This window comes from Saimiri boliviensis, chromosome X (assembly GCF_048565385.1).
Source record: "Saimiri boliviensis isolate mSaiBol1 chromosome X, mSaiBol1.pri, whole genome shotgun sequence".
NCBI classification, from domain to species: Eukaryota; Metazoa; Chordata; class Mammalia; order Primates; family Cebidae; genus Saimiri; species Saimiri boliviensis.
In genome coordinates, this window is record NC_133470.1 from 27,717,855 (window position 1) to 27,737,201 (window position 19,347).

General features: G+C 36.0%; 1 protein-coding gene across 8 annotated transcripts in view; it reads right to left on the reverse strand.

Moving 5' to 3' along the window:
* Positions 1-19,347, reverse strand: part of TAB3 (TGF-beta activated kinase 1 (MAP3K7) binding protein 3) — a 62,903-nt gene that overhangs the window by 10,020 nt on the left and 33,536 nt on the right. For 5 of the 8 annotated variants that reach the window (XM_074391896.1, XM_010334841.3, XM_003924066.4 and 2 more), the window contains exons 6-9: positions 16,136-17,582; positions 14,821-14,981; positions 8,571-8,664; positions 4,993-5,076 (exon numbers count right to left, since the gene is read on the reverse strand). In XM_074391896.1, coding sequence (XP_074247997.1) covers positions 4,993-5,076; positions 8,571-8,664; positions 14,821-14,981; positions 16,136-17,582 — 1,786 coding nt within the window. Of the gene's footprint in view, positions 1-4,992; positions 5,077-8,570; positions 8,665-14,820; positions 14,982-16,135; positions 17,583-17,837; positions 17,953-19,347 lie in introns of all 8 variants that reach the window. The other 3 variants (XR_012515726.1, XR_012515725.1, XM_074391898.1) reach the window with 2 other exon arrangements.

The window sequence follows — 19,347 nt, forward strand, 5'->3', positions numbered from 1 at the left end:
AATATTTTTGTATGAGGTGAGATACAGATCAAACTGTGTGTTTTTTCCACATGGATATCCAGTTCTTCCAGCTTTGCTTGTTGAAAAAACATTCCTTTCTCTATTGATTGCTTCGGTGCTTTTGTCAAATATCAACTGACAGTGTGACTGGGGGGTGTACATCTGGGCTCTCTACTCTGTTCCAATGATCTATTTTTTTTATTCCTATACCAATATCACACTGTGGTCATTGTAGCTTTATACTAAGTCCTGAAGTTGGTTAGTCTAAGACTTCTTTTTTTTCTTGAGACAGGGTCTTGCTCTGTCACCCAGGATAGAGTTATAGTGCTACAATTACGGCTTACTGCAGCCTCAACGTCCTGTGCTCAAACAATACTACTGCCTCAGCCACCAAAATGGCTAGGACTATAGGTGAGCACTACCACACCTGGGTAATTTTTAATTTTTTTTGTAGATGAGGTCTCACTATGTTGCCCAGGCTGTTCTCAAACTCCTAAGCACAAGTGATCCTCCTGACTTAATCTCCCAAAATGCTAGATTTACAGGTGTGAGCCACTGCACCAAGCCAGTCTAAGACTTCTGGTTGTTCTTTTTCAAGAAAAATTTGGATGTTCTAGGACTTTCTGTTATTTCCATATGAATTTGATAATCAGTTTGTTAATTTAAAAAGTACCAACACCTAATGGGATTATAATTGGTATTATACCATATCTACATATCAATCTTGTAAGAACAAGTATCTCAAAAATATTGATTCAGTTATGAACATGGTATATCACATTTACTTAGGTCTTAAATATCTTTTGGCAATGTTTCATAGTTTTCAATGTATACATCTCTGGATAAATTTATTCCTAAGTCTTAAATGGTTTTTCAAATGAAATGATCTTTTAAATTTTATTTTCTAATGGTTTACTGATCTTGTAAAAATATGTTTATATATTGACCTTGTATCCTGAGGCCTTGTTAAATTTGTTAGTTCTAATAGTTTTTCAGTCCCCTTAGGATTTTAAAAATAATTGTCATCTGTAGTATATATAATGTTTTATTTCTTCTTTTCCAATATTTATGCTTTTTTTTCCTCTTACTGAATGGGCTAAGAACTCCAGGTACAATGTTGCAGTGGTGAGAAGAGACATCCTTGCCTTGTTCCCAATGTTAGTGCTTTCAGGATTGCATTATTTAAGTAATAATGGTAGCTAAAGGTTTTTGAAAGATGCCCTTTATGAGACTGAAAGAGTTCCCTTCTATTCTTAATTTGTTAAAAGTTTTTGTCTATTAGGAATGGTTGTTGAATTTTGTCAAATGTTTTTCCTGTATCTGGTAAAGCGATCATATGCTTTTTCTCCCTTTTAATATGGTGAATTACACTGGTTGTTTTTTTAATGCTTACATTCCTAAGCCAAACTCAACTTGGTCATGATGTATTACCTTTTTAAAAATATGTTGTGAATGTAAGTAAATGAGATAGAAACCAGAATTATGTATTTTTATGTTCATGAGGGGCAGATACATAACTTTACTAGGTTTTGGAATCAGTTCTGCTAGCTCCATAAAAAAAGATGGGGTACAACAACAGTGAACCCTAATGTAAACTATAGACTTTGAGTGATTATGAGGTCTCAATATAAGTTCATCAGTGGTAACAAACGTACCACTCTGGTGTAGGATGCTGATAATGCAGGGGGGCTTTGAATTTGTGGGGGTAGGAGGTATACTGAAAATCTCTACAACTTCCTCTCAGTAACATGAAAAGAAAATGAAAAAAGAAAACAGAAATATGGGAAGCATTCCCTCCTATATTTTCTCAGTTTGTTAAGATTGGTAATTTTTCTTTCTTTCTTAAATATGTGGTAGAATTTACCCACCAGTGAATCCATCTGGATCTGGAGTTTTCTTTGTGGGGAAAATTTTGATAGTAGATTCAGTTTCCTTTATATATATATATATATATATATATATATATATATATATATATATATTTTTACTGTTTCATGTTGTTTTCAGTTTGGGTAGATTATACTGTTCAGGAAATTTGTCCACTTTATCTAAGGTGGCAAGCTTACTGGCAGAAAGATGTCCATCACTTTCCTTTATTATCATTGTAATGGATAACCCATCTTTCATTTTTGATTGTGTTAATTTGTGTTCTCTTTTTTATAGATCAGTCTATGTTGAAGTTTATTGATTTTATCTTTTCAAAGATCAAACTCTTGCTGTGTTAACTTTTTCTGTTTTCTATCTCACTGACTTATCTTACCTTTCTTCTAATTTGTTTTTACTTTGTTCTTTTCTAGTTTCTTAAGGTAGAATTTTAGATCATTTATTTTAGATATTCCTGTCTTACATTTGAGCATTTAAAGCTATGAATTTCCTTCTAAGCACTGCTTTAACTATTGCACAGAAAAGAATTTGCCTTGCCCAAAGAGAGGTCTGGCTTTGTCCCTGGATCAAAACCTTGAAATTTCCTGAGTAATAGCAGTGTCTTTGTTATTTGTGGTGGGTCCCTCAGAGCACATGATACAGTTTGGCTGTGTCTCCACCCAAATCTCATCGTGAATTCCCATGTGTGGTGAGAAGTAATTGAATCATGGGGGCAGGTCTTTCCTGTGCTGTTCTTGCGATAGTAAGTAAGTCTCACAAGATCTGATGGTTATCATAAGGGAGAGTTCTCCTGGACAAGCTCTCTTTGGCTGCCACCAACCATGTAAGATGTGACTTGCTCCTCCTTGCCTTCCATGATAATTGTGAGGCCTCCCCAGCCATGAGAACTGTAAGTCCAATAAACCTCTGTCTTTTGTAAATTGCCCAGTCTTGGGTATGTCTTTATCAGCAGCATGAAAACGGACTAATACGCCATACCTATAGAGAGTTTATGCTGATGGATGTCTCACGGTGGACATGTTTTCCACCATTTCTAATCAGCTTGGTCCTGTTTCTAGGATAAAAACTTTCTAATGCCCTCCCTTAGATAGGGCAGTTCCTTCAAGACAGCTCCTTGAATCAATTAACTAAAGTTTGTCTGGCGATACTTCTTTCGAAGACATTCAGGCAAAATCAAGTTTAAAGACAGATTTTATGACCCCAAAAGACCAAACTGATCAATGATAAATATGCACCTTAGTGACTTTCAGCATGAAACTGCACATAATGCTGCCAAAGTACCAAATCTGGCACTTGGTAGTCATCCACTAAGATTCTTCTTTGTACGATTTTTAGAAATCAATAGGCTATCTTTTGGCCAGGTGCAGTGGCTCACACCTGCAATCCCAGCACTTTGGGAGGCCAAGTCACTTGAGGTCAGGAGTTCAAGACCAGCCTCGCATGGTGAAACCCTGTCTCTACTAAAAACACAACAATTAGCCGGGCACGGTGGTGGGCGCCTGTAATCCCAGCTACTTGAGAGGGTGAGACAGGAGAAAGGCTTGAACCCGGGAGGCAGAGGTTGCAGTGAGCTGAGATTGTGCCACTGCAATTCCAGCCTGGGCGACATGCCGAGTGAGTCTCCATCTCAAAAAGAAAACAAAACAAAACAAAAAACCCACTCTGTACTGAGCTTAATATATGTAGAAAACGATTCAACCAAAATTTAAGTAATTAGGTCAGGTAGTATTATTTAGATAGAATTTATACTTTCCTTAATTAAAAATAAGTCTGAGATGTTAAATGGAAATTTTCTTTAAAAATAAGGCATCCTCCACTATTCTATGTATTTTCGTGATCAATCTACCTTGAGCTGCTTAAGGCAAAAGTGATTAAAATATTAGGAATGAGGCAGAAAGTTAATCTACATTCAATGACTATTTATGAATTAATGAATAAATGACAGGGTCTCACTCTGTTGCCTAGAATGGAGTACAGTGGCATGATCTTGGCTCACTGCAACCTCCACCTGCTGGGGTTCAAGTGATTCTCGTGCCTCAGCCACCTGAGTAGCTGGGATTACAGGCATGCGCCATCACACCTGGCTAATTTTTGTATTTTTAGTAGAGATGGGGTTTTGACATGTTGGCCAGGTTAGTCTTGAACTCCTGGCCTCATGTGATCTGCCCATCTCGACCTCCCAAAGTGCTGGGCTTACAGGCATGAGCCACCATGTCTGGCCTAAATGACTCAACATGTAAATTCAATTAAAATTAGTTTTTTAAGATACGGAAATGCCAATTAAACATTTGATACATAAAAAATACCACATTTGATATCTTTAATATTAAATCAATTCTATGTAACAATCATCCAAAAATGATTCTTTCAAACCTTAGTTATGTAGGATTTATTTTCTTGATGGGAAAACTCCTAGTTGCTACTAATTGCTATGTTCCTCTTTTGAGTACCCAAGGATTCTTTTGTTGTCTGAAAAATAATCTTAAGTCTACTGCAAATCTAACTTGCAATTCTAACATTTGACCTTTAAAATCCTCATTATTTTATGAGAATTACCTTTTAGGGTTGTAGATTTTACAATGCTAAGTAAATTTACAATGTTAACTATGTAATATAGTGTTTCAACTTCTGTTTGTAAAAATTATATATTACATTTAATTACCTCTGACAATAACTCTAAGACATACTAATTTCAGTACTTTTAAAAAATTAAAGTTTGGAGACATTTCATTATTGCCACATTAACATCAATATAGTAAATTTGTTGAGACCAGTGTAAGCAACATGGTGAGATCCCATCTCTACAAAAAAAATTAGCTGGGCATGGTGGTTTGTGCCTATAGTCCCAGCTACTTGGGAGGCTGAGAGGCAGATGGATCACTTGAGCACAGAAGGTCAAGGCTGCAATGAGCCACGATCATACCACTGCACTCTAGCTGGGGCAGCAGAATGAGACCCTGTCTCAAAAAAATAAAAATATTAAAATATAGTAACTTTATTCATGCTGTACAAGTTAACCTCTAGTAAAAATTTCTTCAGATACAAATGTGAACTCCCAAATTATTTTGATATTTATTCACATCATATTTGTGACATTTTCATACTCACCTTTTTTAGATGGCTTGGGTGGTACAACTGGGCCAGGTTCTATGTTGTCATAAAAATTATTCATGGCTTTTGGATCAAAGTTTCCTATAAAGAAAGTACATTCATCAGGAATTTAAGAACTCTTTTTCCTGTTATTTGATTTTTTTTTTAAAGAAAATATGTAAATAAAATACATAAGAAGGGAAAAAATGTTTTCCAGGATTTCAAAACTCATTACATAATCCTATCCTCCCAATGAAATTGTGTTTTCATTACTATGAGAAAAGGCCCAAGAAAACCACTACACAGATGTGTATCTACAATGTACTACACCTAAATAAATATTTTTCTAATTGTACGGCTAGTTTCCTTGAGCAGGATGAAGCACGTGGGGCATTTGGGGAGATAAATGAAGAAGAGAAATGAAAAGATGGTTAAACTGTTTTCTCTTTCTGCTTGTTTTGATTTTTAATGAATAAACCATGAGAAAGAAGACTTAAATAGTGAATGCTTACTTTCATATTTTTCATAATTTACCTTACAAATTTATCGATTATAAACTGAACAATGGAAGAAGCCAAATATAAACATTTACAAGGATTAATCAAGTTATATTTTGAGACAACTAAGCAACCTCAATAAATGTGAAATAACATCAGCAATTTATGTATTCTCCTTTTCAAGAAAAGGAGAATCTTAAAACAGTACCTCAGAATTTTGTCTTACCACAAAATTTTCACCTGTCTTAAAATGTTCATTCCTTGGTCTAATGTCTGTCTTTCAGCCACATCTCCTGCTGTGACTCCACCAAGGTTGGTTTTGATCTAGTGCCAGTTTTGGGTCCTGCCTTCACTTCTGTGAACCTATCACTATGCTCTGCTTGTTCTGAACAACTACAGTTAACTGTAGCCATACTTATTTATAGAAGATGCTGTATGGTACTGATACTGATAGTTTAAATACATTAAATCTCTTGATTTCCAGATCTACCTTTTTTTTCCCCCAACAAGTTTTCCTTACCAAAAATCACAAAAAAAGCTGATTTTCATCAAATCATGTACTGATTTGCATCTAATCCAAATGCTTATTCCCTTGCCTCCCCCCACCACCACGAAAAAAGGTTTAGATTCCTTCCCTAGCTTAAAAGTTTAGATTGGAAACTCAGTATAAGTTTTCTGGAGTGTGGAAGAGTAGAATTTAGTATAAAGTGGATACATTTAGATTCCTTATGAAAAGAGATTTAGAAATGCCTAAGTATCCAAAGGAGTTCATTGTCTAATGCAGACCAAAAACACAGCTCTTTGCTTATAAAACTTTAAGAATGGTTTCCCTTGCAGACCCTTTCACAAATGTTTTATCCACTTGAATATGCTGTTTGAAGATAATTTTCCCAAAATAACTGCTGTGATAGCTCATAAAAGCCACTATGCTATTTGATGTATTAATTGGATCTTTTTATGCTTTAAAAAGCTGCTTATGTACTTCTTCAATTACTTGTTACAGCTGATGTTCTGATTTCTAGATCACAAAAGGCTTACTATAAGTATCCTAACCAAATGTTTTACTGGTTTTTGTTTTGCTTCAAAGACCACACAAGTAAAAAACTTGATGCAATCTTCTAAAATATAGTAGCAATAGTTTATGTAACCCCTACATTATGCATAGTAATTCTTTGATTGATTGCTTCAAGTAAGTGGGCTATAGAGTGACTAGGCATCTGAAAATAACTTTAAGGATACCTGAGTAGACTGCTTAATTTTCACATTCAAGTTTGCTTCTGTATGTTGTTCGGATAATTCCGTGTCTTTGGGGTTCACCTGCCTCTAATCTTTAATCTCTCTCTTTTTTGCTTTTTAGACTGAGTCTCTTTCTGGACTCGGCCTAGGCTGGAGTACAGTGGTACAATCAAGGCTCACTGCAGCCTTGACGTTCCAGGCTCAGGTGATCCTCTTACCTCAGCCTCCCAAGTAGCTCGGACCACAGGTACACACCACCACACCTGGCTAATTTTTAAAATATTATTTGTAGACACAGGGTCTCCCTATGTTGCCCAGGCTAGTCTCAAACTATTGGGCTCGACTGATTCTCTTGTCTTGGCCTCCCAAACTCCTGGGATTACAGGCATGAGCCACTGCGCCTAGCCTACTGTTTGTTTAATCTTGCCTACAAATGGCAGTGAGATATTTTATTACATACTCTTGAAACACTGTAGACACTCTCTTAGCTGCCATAATCAAGAAAAGTAAGTGTGGGGATGCGTGGGGGGCAGGGAAGCTGATTAATATACAGAATTGTTAAGAAAAATTACACATCAACTTTAATGTAACAGAACACTTGTATATAGCTATATTTTAAAGTTAGACAAAGTCCTAATTTTTATGTGTCTGTTGGCTGGAGTTCCATATTGTATTTCTTACATAAACCATACCCATGGTGACCTACAGCAGAGGTTGACAAACCTTTTCTGTCAAGGGCCAAATAATATTTTACACTTTGAGGACCTGTGATACAGTCTCTGTTGCAAGCACTCAACTGTGCTGTTGAAGCTCAAAGGCAGCCACAGACAATATGTAAACAAATGGGCATGGCTATCGTTCCACTAAAACTTTTATTCACAGAAACAGGTAACAGGCCCTAGTTTGCTGAACCCTCATCTATAATTTTGATTGCTTTAGAATGGAGCAATAAAGATACTAACAAGACTTATAATGCAATTTGAATATAGAATCCTTTTAGACTTACATGATTTTCACCTTTAACCTTTTTTCAGTTGTTTTCACCCATATCTAATTCACAGTCCCTCTTTTTTGAGTGATTTGCCTTTGGCTTTCATAGAAAGAGCAGCTTTCTCCTTCATGTCAGTTTATGAAACATTAAGTTGCAGAAATACAATAACTGGCATAACAGGTTTGGGGACAGAATGAACTCTTGGTAAGCAGACAATTCAACCAATGGGAGCAATGTTCATGGGCCTACCAGAATGTAGCCTACTAGTCAAAAGTATGCAGCAGCTGTGGACATCAGTCAGTATATTTTCCACAGAAAATGAAGACCATCTCTAATCTGGTGAGTTGGGTAAATGAAAGTCAGTTTAAGAGAGCTTCTGCTGTAGTATACTTCTGTAAAAAAATCCAAAAAACTAAAACTATGATTATAGTTGAATGTTTTCACATAACATAACATGAAAAATAACATACAGAGTTTATTTTAAAACTGAGAAATCTGACACTCTGATTTGGAATCCCTATTTTTTTACAGATATTTTAGATGTCTATCATATAATATGTACTCTACCAAGTTTTAGAATTAAAACCCATCAATTTATAAAATATTCACAGTAAATGACAAAAAGAGGATAAATGCAAAGTAACAACATAGAACAGTCTAAATAAGAACTTGATGAAATTGCCAAAGTAAAACTATTTTTTCATCCCCAAATCTGATCCATGATCATGGGGCAGCGGGATCTCTTTCCAGGACTGTAATCTTATCACGGATAAAAACTCTCTCTTAAATCTACAAAACCAAAGTTATTGCTATTTAAGCAGCTTAAAATACCACACTATTACTTATGGTTTACCAAATAATCAAGTCTATACCTCTAGATTGAAGGAGGTCAACTTCTTTCAGTGTACAGTCAACATTTATCTGGAGTTGTCTGTTCATGCTTCTCAATCTTGTCATTTCCTCAGGCTAGTAAGAAAGGACCCAAAATAGCAATTGTGGGAAAGTCATTATCAAGGCCAACATTTAAGAACTGCGTTTCATGTTAATTGTAATGATTGGGTATTACCAAGAATACGGCCTTAGTCCATAAGAGGGCATGTTTAAGAAGTCCTCTGTGTATGTTTTTAAAGGAATAGTTGCGTAAAATGGGGACATCAAAATGGCCACATATAAACAAAATCTGCATATAAAGTGGCGAGCTGCAACAGTGGACTGTGTTCTACCATACAAGATACTACCATTTTTATTTAATAGAGCATTGAGAATATTTTGTTTCTATGTTTTCATGGTAATGAAAACTGTAAGAATCAACCTTTTAAACGAATAATGTAAATGATCTTAGTTTTATCAAGCCTGATAAAATTACAACAGTATGGTATTTACCAGAAGCCTCTCATTCCTTCTTCTTAACAATCCTTTAAGGTAGGTACTAATATTGTGCCCAATTTATAGATGAGGAAACTGAGGCACAGAGAGGTTATATAATTTTCCCAGTTATAAAGCTAGTAATAGGTAGAGCAAGAATTTATATGAAAGACTCCTATATAAATTCATATATTTTTGTCATCTCTTTTCTAGATTGAAGGAGGCAGTTACGCTAGTGCATGAAAATTTCAGGAACAAATGAATTCCATTTTTCCCCCAACTTTGTTTTCTTCTGCCTCTACCTCTTCAGGCCAGCCCACTGCTTAGGCCTTTCAGGGGCACATATGAGACAATGAAATGTAAAGAAAATCCTAATCTTCCATTCAGTAAAGCTTTTTGGAAGCCTTTACTTCCCATGGTATTCTTAATTTCTTTACTATTTATACATATACATGTACAGTAAAAAAGTCAAAGTTTAGAATCTTAGAGGCTGAAATACTGAAGCTTTCAACACAGCTCAGGTATTAATTACTAGGAGGATTTTAACTATAACACATAAAGTAAAAAATTTAATATCTGCTACTGCAGGAAGACAGAACAAAATCCTATTCTGCTAAAAACATGTACTTTGCTAAACGCTAAATATGTTAATATACCAGTGAAGAAAAATGAGCAGCAGAAAGGATATCTTAATTCATAAACATGTAAGATCTATGATGTTAGGAGGTATTATCAGAATAACCGAGAATGCCCATTAAATAAGCAGGTATCAAAGTTTAAAATAAGTGATAAAAGGCAGAATATAAGAGCTACAATTTCACAGAATGCTAGAAGAACAAAAAAAGTCATTTAGAAATATTTATTATGGACTTCCTTTCTTTTCTAATTCCTACAGGCTAAAACTATGTGACATTAATGTGTAAAATGCTTTGTGCTTTGCCTACCAAGTAGTATTCAAATAGTTTAAAACATATACTTGAACATTTAAATTAAAGATAATGCATTTAGTTAATAGCTCCAAACGTGACACTGTCTTCCTAGGAACACATGGAAGAACCTATCGGGAAAGTCAAGCACTTGAAAAGGATGACCTTTCCCACAGGTTTTAGCGAGTTGGGGGCAAGAGAGACGTTTTAGCCACAGTGGTCCTAAACAGTGAAGCAGCTACCACACATTTGCTTATAACAAAAATATACTCTCATCAGGCCGGGCACAGTGGCTCACTTTGGGAGGCTGAGGCAGGTGGATCACTTGAGGTTAGGAGTTTGACACCAGCCTGGCCAACATGGCAAAACCCCATCTCTACCAAAAATACAAAAATTAGCTGGGTGTGGTGGTGCACACCTGTAGTTCCAGCTACTCGGGAGGCTGAGGTGCAAGAATTACTTGAACCTGGGAAGTGGAGGTTGCAATGAGCCCAGATAGCAACACTGTACTCCACCCTGAGCGGCAGAGCAAGACGCTGTCTCAAAAACAAAAAACAACAAAAGTACTCTCATCAACAGGCTCATTTCCAAAGACAGCAGAACCATCCAATCTTACTAAGGGTTTATCAGTATAATTCCTATGTCCTTTTTCATATAGCTTCTGATTAAACTGAGGGGGGGAAAAGCCATTTCTCAGAAATTACTGCCATTTGTCACAAGTAGTTTTCGTGGAGGAGGAATTTCAAAATTGGCTATGTATAATTCAGAGTTGTTTGTAAGATAACAGGATGTTTGTAGCTAACATTTCAAAATATTAAATTGTAAGCTTTTTTTCCCAAAGCTGGCAGAGACCAACGTCAAAGACGACTGATGTTCTTTGGTGGCTTGGCCTCAGTTATGCATCTGGGACTCAAAGCTGTGGGGTAGTCCAAAAATCTAATTAGAACAGGAAGAATGGGGGGAAATAACTTGAGGGAGGGGCAATTGGCAGCTTTGTGAATATTAAAATTGTATCCTTCAAGGTAAAACTTAAATTTCCCCCATCTCCATGAAACTATTTCATCTTTAAACTCTATAGGCAAAAAGCTAACATTTTAATCTCAAAACTCTGAAAGTACTTATATTGTTACCATTTAGCTCGTCAACACATCTGATTTACTGCCTTATATTTTCTCTCACACACAAATATGTATAGACTCACAGATATACCTATATCTCATTTTACATACAGATCTAAGAGATGAAACCTTTGTCAGCATTTAATACAATGCTTTGCAAATAACAGATTGAGGGAAATGACAACATTATACATTTTGTATCTTGTACTTCTGCTCTCCTTAGAAAAAGATTATTTCACTGCTGTTCTAAGTTTCTGCAAGCCCCCTCCCCTGCATAGCTGGTCACAAATGTGTACTGCAGTATCATTAAGCAAGCAGCTTTCTAATCAGTTTTGTACACACTGCCTGACAAGCATTTTGTTTGAAAACTTGAAGGTAGCAATGTGTGCTTTAGTAGCAAAAACATTAATTCTCGGCTGGGTATTCCTATACACAAGATCAATAAGGCTAGCCATCTACTGATCACCTACTTCACGCCAGGCTAATTATTACATGCACTGTCACTTTATCTTGACAACAATTATTATAATATATTTGCTATAATTATCTTTTATAGATACGGAAAATCAGACACAGAGAAGTTAGATATAGCCAGGGAGCACTCGAGCAATTCTGACTCCCAAGTCTACGTGGGCTCTCTTTCCACTATGTCATGGTTCTTCAAATGAGCCTTGATGAGCAAAAAGGGAATTCTGACTAAATGATTTATTTCTTGATTAATTTCCTACATAAGCAGAATCACATATTTTCCTCAAGTTCAAAGGAAGTTGAAGTACAAAATGCTTCAGATTTATATATTTAAACTCCAAGCAAATTTTTCCAGTATTTTTCAGCCAACACTTATTTTATAAGAACACTTACTATTTGTTGGGCATTGTATAAACTGCTTCACATATATTACCTCATATAATCCTAACAAAAATCCCGTAAGATGGGTACTATACCACACGTTTGATAGATAAGAAAACAAGCATAGAGAAAGTTACTGATCCAAGGATACACGAGTGACAGAAATAGATGCAGGATTCAAACTGGCACCTGACTTGAAAGCCTACTGTCTCAAGCACCACATACAACTGTCCCTCTGCTATGTACTACGATTGTCTTCCATTTTACTCTAGGCTCGGTAATGGAAACACACTTAAATGTCTTCTCTCTCAGATGTTAGCATACACATGAACTACCAATTTCTCAATCTGGGGGATGGCTACACATGGGAGTTCATTACACTATTTTATATATCTTTGAAATTCTCTATAATAAAAGTTAAAACGAAATTACAACCCAAGGCAGCAGGTTCACCAACTTCTCTTTCCTTTCTCAAGAAGATACATCAGGGGCTGGGCACAGTGGCCCATGTTTGTAATCCCAGCACTTTGGGAGGCTGAGGTGGGCATATCATGAGGTCAGGAGTTCGAGACCAGCCTGGCCAACGTGGTGAAATCCCATTTCTATGAAAAGACACAAAAAATCAGCTGAACATGGTGGTGCATGCCTGTAATCCCAGCTACTTGGGAGGCTGAGGCAGGAGATTCACTTGAACCTGGGAGGCAGAGGTTGCAGTGAGCCGAGATTGCGCCATTGCACTCCAGCCTGGGTGAAAGGGTGAGATTCCGTCTCAAAAAAAAAAAAAAAAAAAAAAAAAGGAAAAAGAAAAAAGATACATCAGTAAGAGCTCTGATATAAACTATGCAGAAGTAATCTTTTTTGAAGTACTAACCTATGCTACATTAGACAGTTCTCTACTTCCAACAAAAAGCAAAAAACCAATAGTATTTAGCAGGGATTATCATACAGCAAGCAGTTGCTAAATAAAACTTAATGATTATTTTAAAGAAAATTACTATGCTAAGAAAATTTGTTTATGCTCTATGGGTACTTAAAAAATTCCAAAGTACCCAACCACCATAAGTGGATTCCCATATGGGTTATGTCCTTCAATATCTTCCACAATCAGAAGATTCAATTAAGATTTCAAATGGAGAAAATGAAGCAGAAATTTGATTTATATTAATATCACCTTTCCATTAAGGATAGCTTTGCTATTTTCAAGGGCTTTAGGTAGTTAAAATCTTCTTCTTACTTCTAATATTGACTATTCTGAAGACTATAGACAATATTACAAAAAAAAATTATTAAATTATTGAATATACTTATTTCTCAAGAATCCCTTTCTCAGAAACTCCCACTTGTTAACCTGTTACCAGCAGAATAATGTTCAAGCACCTCAACTTAGCATGCAAGATCAAAGCCCCAGTTAACCTCTGTTAACTCATCAGAAAACTCATGCTTATGCCAGGGAATTGTAGTTACTGTCTCTTGAAAGTCAATCTCCATCTCAACTTCAAGTCTTCATTACCTTATTGTTCTTTTCTCTTCTAAAATGCCTTCCCCTTTTCTCTCTGTCTATTGTTTAGGGAAGTAGTTCCTCACCCTTTTTTTCCTTCAATGTAACAATCTTATGAAAATCAAATGAAAGCTATAGACTGACTTCTCATATTAAACACACTTATGAAACTCTGCATATAATTTCAGAGAATTCACAGATCCCCTTTGAAGCCAAGAACCTCAAGTAGAAACTTCACTATGAGGGAGTGGCTGCACAGATGCTAACTGTAAGAGGCCTGCCATATGCCCACTTCTCTAAACCTGTAAACTCAGAGATTACCCTAGGTTTGGAGAGGGTAGGAAAATGAGGAAAAGCTTCATGGAAAAGTAGAGGTTAAGTTGAGGCTTGAAGAACAGACAAGATTTACACGTGCAGAGCTTTTTAGAAGGGCATTCTAGCAGGAGGATAATGTAAGAGCAGAGAAGTGCATTAATCTGCACAGAAACGAGTTGATGTATGAGTTCTCTCATTACCCGTGAACATATACAGCACTTACCACACTGTATCATAATTATCTGTTGATGTATCTATTTTTCTCACTGGCAGGTATGTACTAAGCATCTAGTATAGTACCACATTTCATAAAGTATAGGCATAAAAATGCTAAATGTTGAAAGGTGAAATGATAGGTTGGATCGTAGCCTGTGAAGTCACAAGATTTTAAACGTTTCAAAACTTTGAGATGTTTCAAAATTCTCAGAGTTGTTTGGGATTGTTAGAACTCATATACATTAACCAACATGTTAAAAATATCCGAATCTTTTCATTAGAGCAGGTCCCTTTAAGACTGCTATCAATCAATACTGTTAGTTCAGTTTCTATAATTTACACTTAACAAAACTGCTCCGCCTTAAAATATTCTACAATCAACACTTCCCCAAAATTCATATTCATCTCATTCTAACTCATTTGAATTAATTACTTACAAAATTAATGTACTTACAAAAAAAATTTTTAATGTTTTAAAAAATTAAAAATACACAAAGAATTCATCACGTTTTTGGTCAGGATGCACTGTTCATTTCTATTTTGACAGAAAGCAAATAACAAATGAATGAGATGCTATACCTTGATTATAATCATCAGTGTTTGAAAATACTGACGAACCTATGGAATTTGCATACATGAATAAATAAAGAATCAAATTATTTTGATGAGAACTACTAAAGACAAAAGTTTTTCATCCGTTGTTTTTAAAAAAAAAACAGCAACAACAACAACAACGTCCCCAGAACTCTGCCAGGAATAAAACCTAAAGAAAAATAAATGACCTGACAGCCAGTATCGTGACCCTCCTATTAACACATCCTAACAGTTGACTTACCGTAGGGATCGCAGTGGTGCAGCTGACTCTTCTGAGCCGTCTCTGCATCAGGTCATGCTCCATACTGTTAACTTCGGACTTCAATCGTTCTAGCTCCTCTTTCTCAAGTTTCAATTGCTTTGCTAACCTCTCCATCCTTGCTCGTTGATGTAACAGCAAGGCTACAGCATTATAGATAAAGTCATTGCAGAGAACAACATTGAACAAGTGACTGAAAAATTTCGATATGCATTGCTAACGTATAAAAGACTCATTCAACTTGGGGGTTGATATTTACTCTCATGTCTTTCTAATGCTATGCTGCCTCCATATCTGCTTTAATTTAGCTCTTTGAATGCTACTGAAGTGACATCACCTGAACATCCCTCTTGTTCTACTGTCCTAAGATTCTCTTTATACTTGTGTGTGTTTTGAACAGGCTATCAGGCATACCTAGTAATTACTTCCCTTCTTATATATTGAAAGAAAATTAAATTCTCAGGTATCTTGAAACAATCTGAATAGACTTTTTAAAAACTATTCTTTACATCTAATTTAGGTCTGCTATTAACTAATCTAACAACATTCTTCATGACTATTTCCACTTCTTATAAATTATTTATATGTAAATATCATTATGCCCTCTGGGTCATCCTGTATAGAAAAGATTCAAATTCTTTCATTTGATGAACTTTTAGTTCATTTTCCATGAATCTCTTTCCTACTCTGTAGTTTATACTTTTGACAATTTCCATTTCACTTGTATTTTTCACTCTATGAATATTCTTTCTAAACTAAGCTTTATTAGGCCACTATAAGGCCTTAATTATTAGGCCTATACTTTCATATTTTAAAACAAAGTCTATAGATGACTCTGAAGCACTAACTTTCTTCTTTTTTTTTTTTTTGAGATAGAGTCTCACTCTGTTGCCCAGGCTGGAGTGCAGTGACATGATCTTGGCTCACTGCAACCTCTGCCTCCTGGCTTCGAGCAATTCTCTTGCCTCAGCCTCCCAGGTAGCTGGTGATTACAGGCATGTGCCACCACACCCAGCTAATTTTTGTATTTTCAGTATAGGTGGAGTTTCTCCATGTTGGCCAGGCTGGTCTCGAACTCCTCACCTCAGGTGATCTGCCTACCTCAGCCTCCCAAAGTGCTGGGATTAGAGGTGTGAGCCACTGTGCCTGGCCACTAACTTTATTCTTAATAGCAATGCTACTTCCCAACATTTAATACTAAATATTTAATTAAAACTAAACAGCTAATATATATATTTGATTAGGAGACTGCTGCCTCACCCCAGAAATTAAATTTCATAAAAGGGTTAAAATTTACCTTGTGTATAGGCATAGTCATCTGATCCAGAACTAGAACTCCTCTGATATTTATGGCTTCCCTTTTCTCCCCCAGAGCCTGGTATCACTGAAATGGGCTGAATAGGTTCTGGTGCTGCAGAGCGCTCTTCTTGGTCCACTAAATTTAAAAGATTTTCAGTCGTTGCTCGGCCTACAGTAATTTTAAAAACTGTAGTTGGGTTTGGTATCACTCGAGGAGATGGTGATGGAGTACATGAAGGTCCAGTTGGCTGTGTATATGTAATATACACAGGATTAACACTAAATGGAGGTTTTGGTTGACTAGATATCCCTCTTGAAGGAGAACTTGAAGGTGGTGTGGTGGCTGTGTACAGTGAGTGTTGATTCCGTGGAGATGGCTGATTACTGATGGGTGAAGGACTCCTATTAATTGCTGTCCCAGGTCTCTGAGAAGGTTCAACTGTAATTTCTATCTTCTTCATGGAACCTTTGGGTAAGCTAGATGCTGTGTATGGAAGATAGGCTACTGAATGGCTTCCCTGTTTCTGATAGCTAGGAGGTCCTTGTTGATATGGATGGGGTGGAGTAGTTGAAGGACTAGGTGGCATAAAGATGTGGCCCAACTGGGAAGGTTGCACTTGATGCTGTGGAGAGCTGAAGGGTGAAGGACATTGAGAAGGAGGTGGTGAATGGTAAGCAGACTGAGGGATCTGCTGCTGTTTGGGAGAATACTGAGAAGGTTGATAGTTCTGTTGGTGTGGATAAACAGGTAAAGGACGCTGGCTATAGTGAGGCACTGGGCCCTGTGGTGAGGACTGCCACGGCGTACTCTGAGGAGCTTGTCTTCCTGATGAACTCTGAGATGTCTGTCTAATATAAATAGAACCAGGAGACCCATAGAGATTGCTTGGAATTTGTGGAAGAATTTGTAAAGCTCTTGGTACAGTCTGTCCAGAAGGGAGGTTCTGGGATACTGTAACAGTAATTGGATTTGTACTATACCGAGGTATGTGCATGTATGAAGGAGGTGGCGGTGGTGGTGAAGGCCCTTGCATAGCAGACGGATTCATTCCTGTTTGCATGGAAGATGGCTGTTGAGGTGGCTGTGAAGGAGGAGTAGCTGCACTTCTGTTCTGTTCATTCATAAAAAATGGATTGTAGTTGGGAGTAGCAGCAACAACAGCTGGAGCTGAGTGTGGTTCTTGAACTAAACATATCAGCTGTTTACCTGCTGCATGCTGTGGATCAATATGTCCATCACTTGAGCTGTGTACCAGTGTTCGGCCACCATTAAGTTGGGCTCCATCTCCTGGGTGATAGCTACTAGGAGAATGGATACCCAGGTTAATATGTAAAAGGCGATTTCTATTCATCCTATTGTCATCTGGACTATGGTATTCCATATATAAGTATTTGCTACTCTCCTGGGAAAGGGCTCGGCAACAGGCTTCAAGATTGTTGTTATTCTAGGGGAGAAAAATGGTAAAAGTAACATTGGCAACATTAACAAATTCTAATAGTGGAAGTCAGGTTTTGCCAGAGAGTTATGCAACTACTACTGTCACAGAATAAATAGAGAGCAGTATTTTAACCACAAAGAGCTTCATGGTCATCTATCCTGAAAAGGAGATTCCAAACAATTCATATGACTTTACAAACATTTAGCTCACATTACTAGTACTACCACTACTGCTACTGCTACAGAAATGTAAAGTACCTACTAATGAACACTGTGACTCAACCCAAGTTTTCTGACTCCATATCCAGGACTCATTTTATACTTGTTGCATCTCAACAAATTAAAATGTTGGGCTTATCTTGGATTCACCACAAATGCTGCAATATAAGTATAAGTAATATCCATTATTAATATTTAAATTGATAAAAAACATAAAAATAACCATGCTTTAGTTTTTAAAAGCACTAAAACCACAAAAAGAGAAAAAGAATTACAATAAAATTCCTGAAGTAACTCTTCAGGAATTACAATAAAGAATTACAATGAAATTCCTGAAGTAACAATAAAAATTCTAAAGCAGCCCTCACTTTTTTTTTTAACCTAAATTTATCCTTGAATAACTTCAACTGTCTGAACCATTAAGAAAGAGTTAAGCAAAACAAAGAAATCTGTATTTAAAAAGCCCGTAATTTTGAACTATGGCTCCATGACTTTGCCAGAGTTACGGTACTTAAATTTAGAAATCCTAGTGTCTATGCCTTAATGAAATTCATTCACACTCTCATAGTCTCAAAAGTTTTTATCCACTGAAAGGTGTCTTGGTATACTTTCAAAATCACTGAAAAATTTGAATTTTTTAAGTTATACTCAGAAAGAAGGTAATAGTGAACTGACACTTTAGAAGTTCCAAAGGACAGGAATCAGACTAATAAAAGGCTCCCTCTTTTTAAAATTGTAATATATGATAAAGCAGTTTTCTATGCAAATACAGAGTTCCAAACTATTTTACTAGTGTAAAACATATTATCTACTTTTGAAATAATCCACAAAAAGTTTCTCAATTATTGTGACTTTCTCTGTAGTTCATAAATATACACACAGATATGCACATGCATATATATTACTATATATTTATTTTAGGAAAAGTACATTTTATATAAAAAATGAAAGGAAATAATTTACTTCTGCTGAAGACCAAATGAATTTAAATCAAAAACAGGACCTATAATGTTGTAATTTTTAGAGTTGGGAGAACTCCTAAATGAGTTCATCTGGTCCAATTCAACTCAGACTTTACAGATGAGGAAAGAGATGCCAAAAAAGTTACATGGCTTGACAATAGGCACTTAACTAGTTAACTGGAAAGCCAATTCCACATTCTTATTCTCCTGAGTCCCAGTGCTCTTTCCACACGGTAATTTCAAGGGAAAGGATGTTGGCTAAAAGGACATTATTAAACTGGAGCTTTAGGAAGTTTAAACACTAAAAAAGTCAAGCAAATCTTTGTAAAATGAATTCTTAGAAATTTAATGAATTGGCTTTATTAAAACACTATATAAAATTTTTGACACTAAAATTCAAATACTTTAAAAACAAAGATCATACATGTAAAGCATTAACATTCTACGCACGATAGTAACAAATAGTAATTATTATCAGTATAGAAAATTTAAAATTCAAACACTTAAAAAAATACTTTGAGTCACAGAAAGATGTATTAATTGAAGAAGAAAATCATTACAACTCAAAGATTTGAATTATTTTTACCTTGC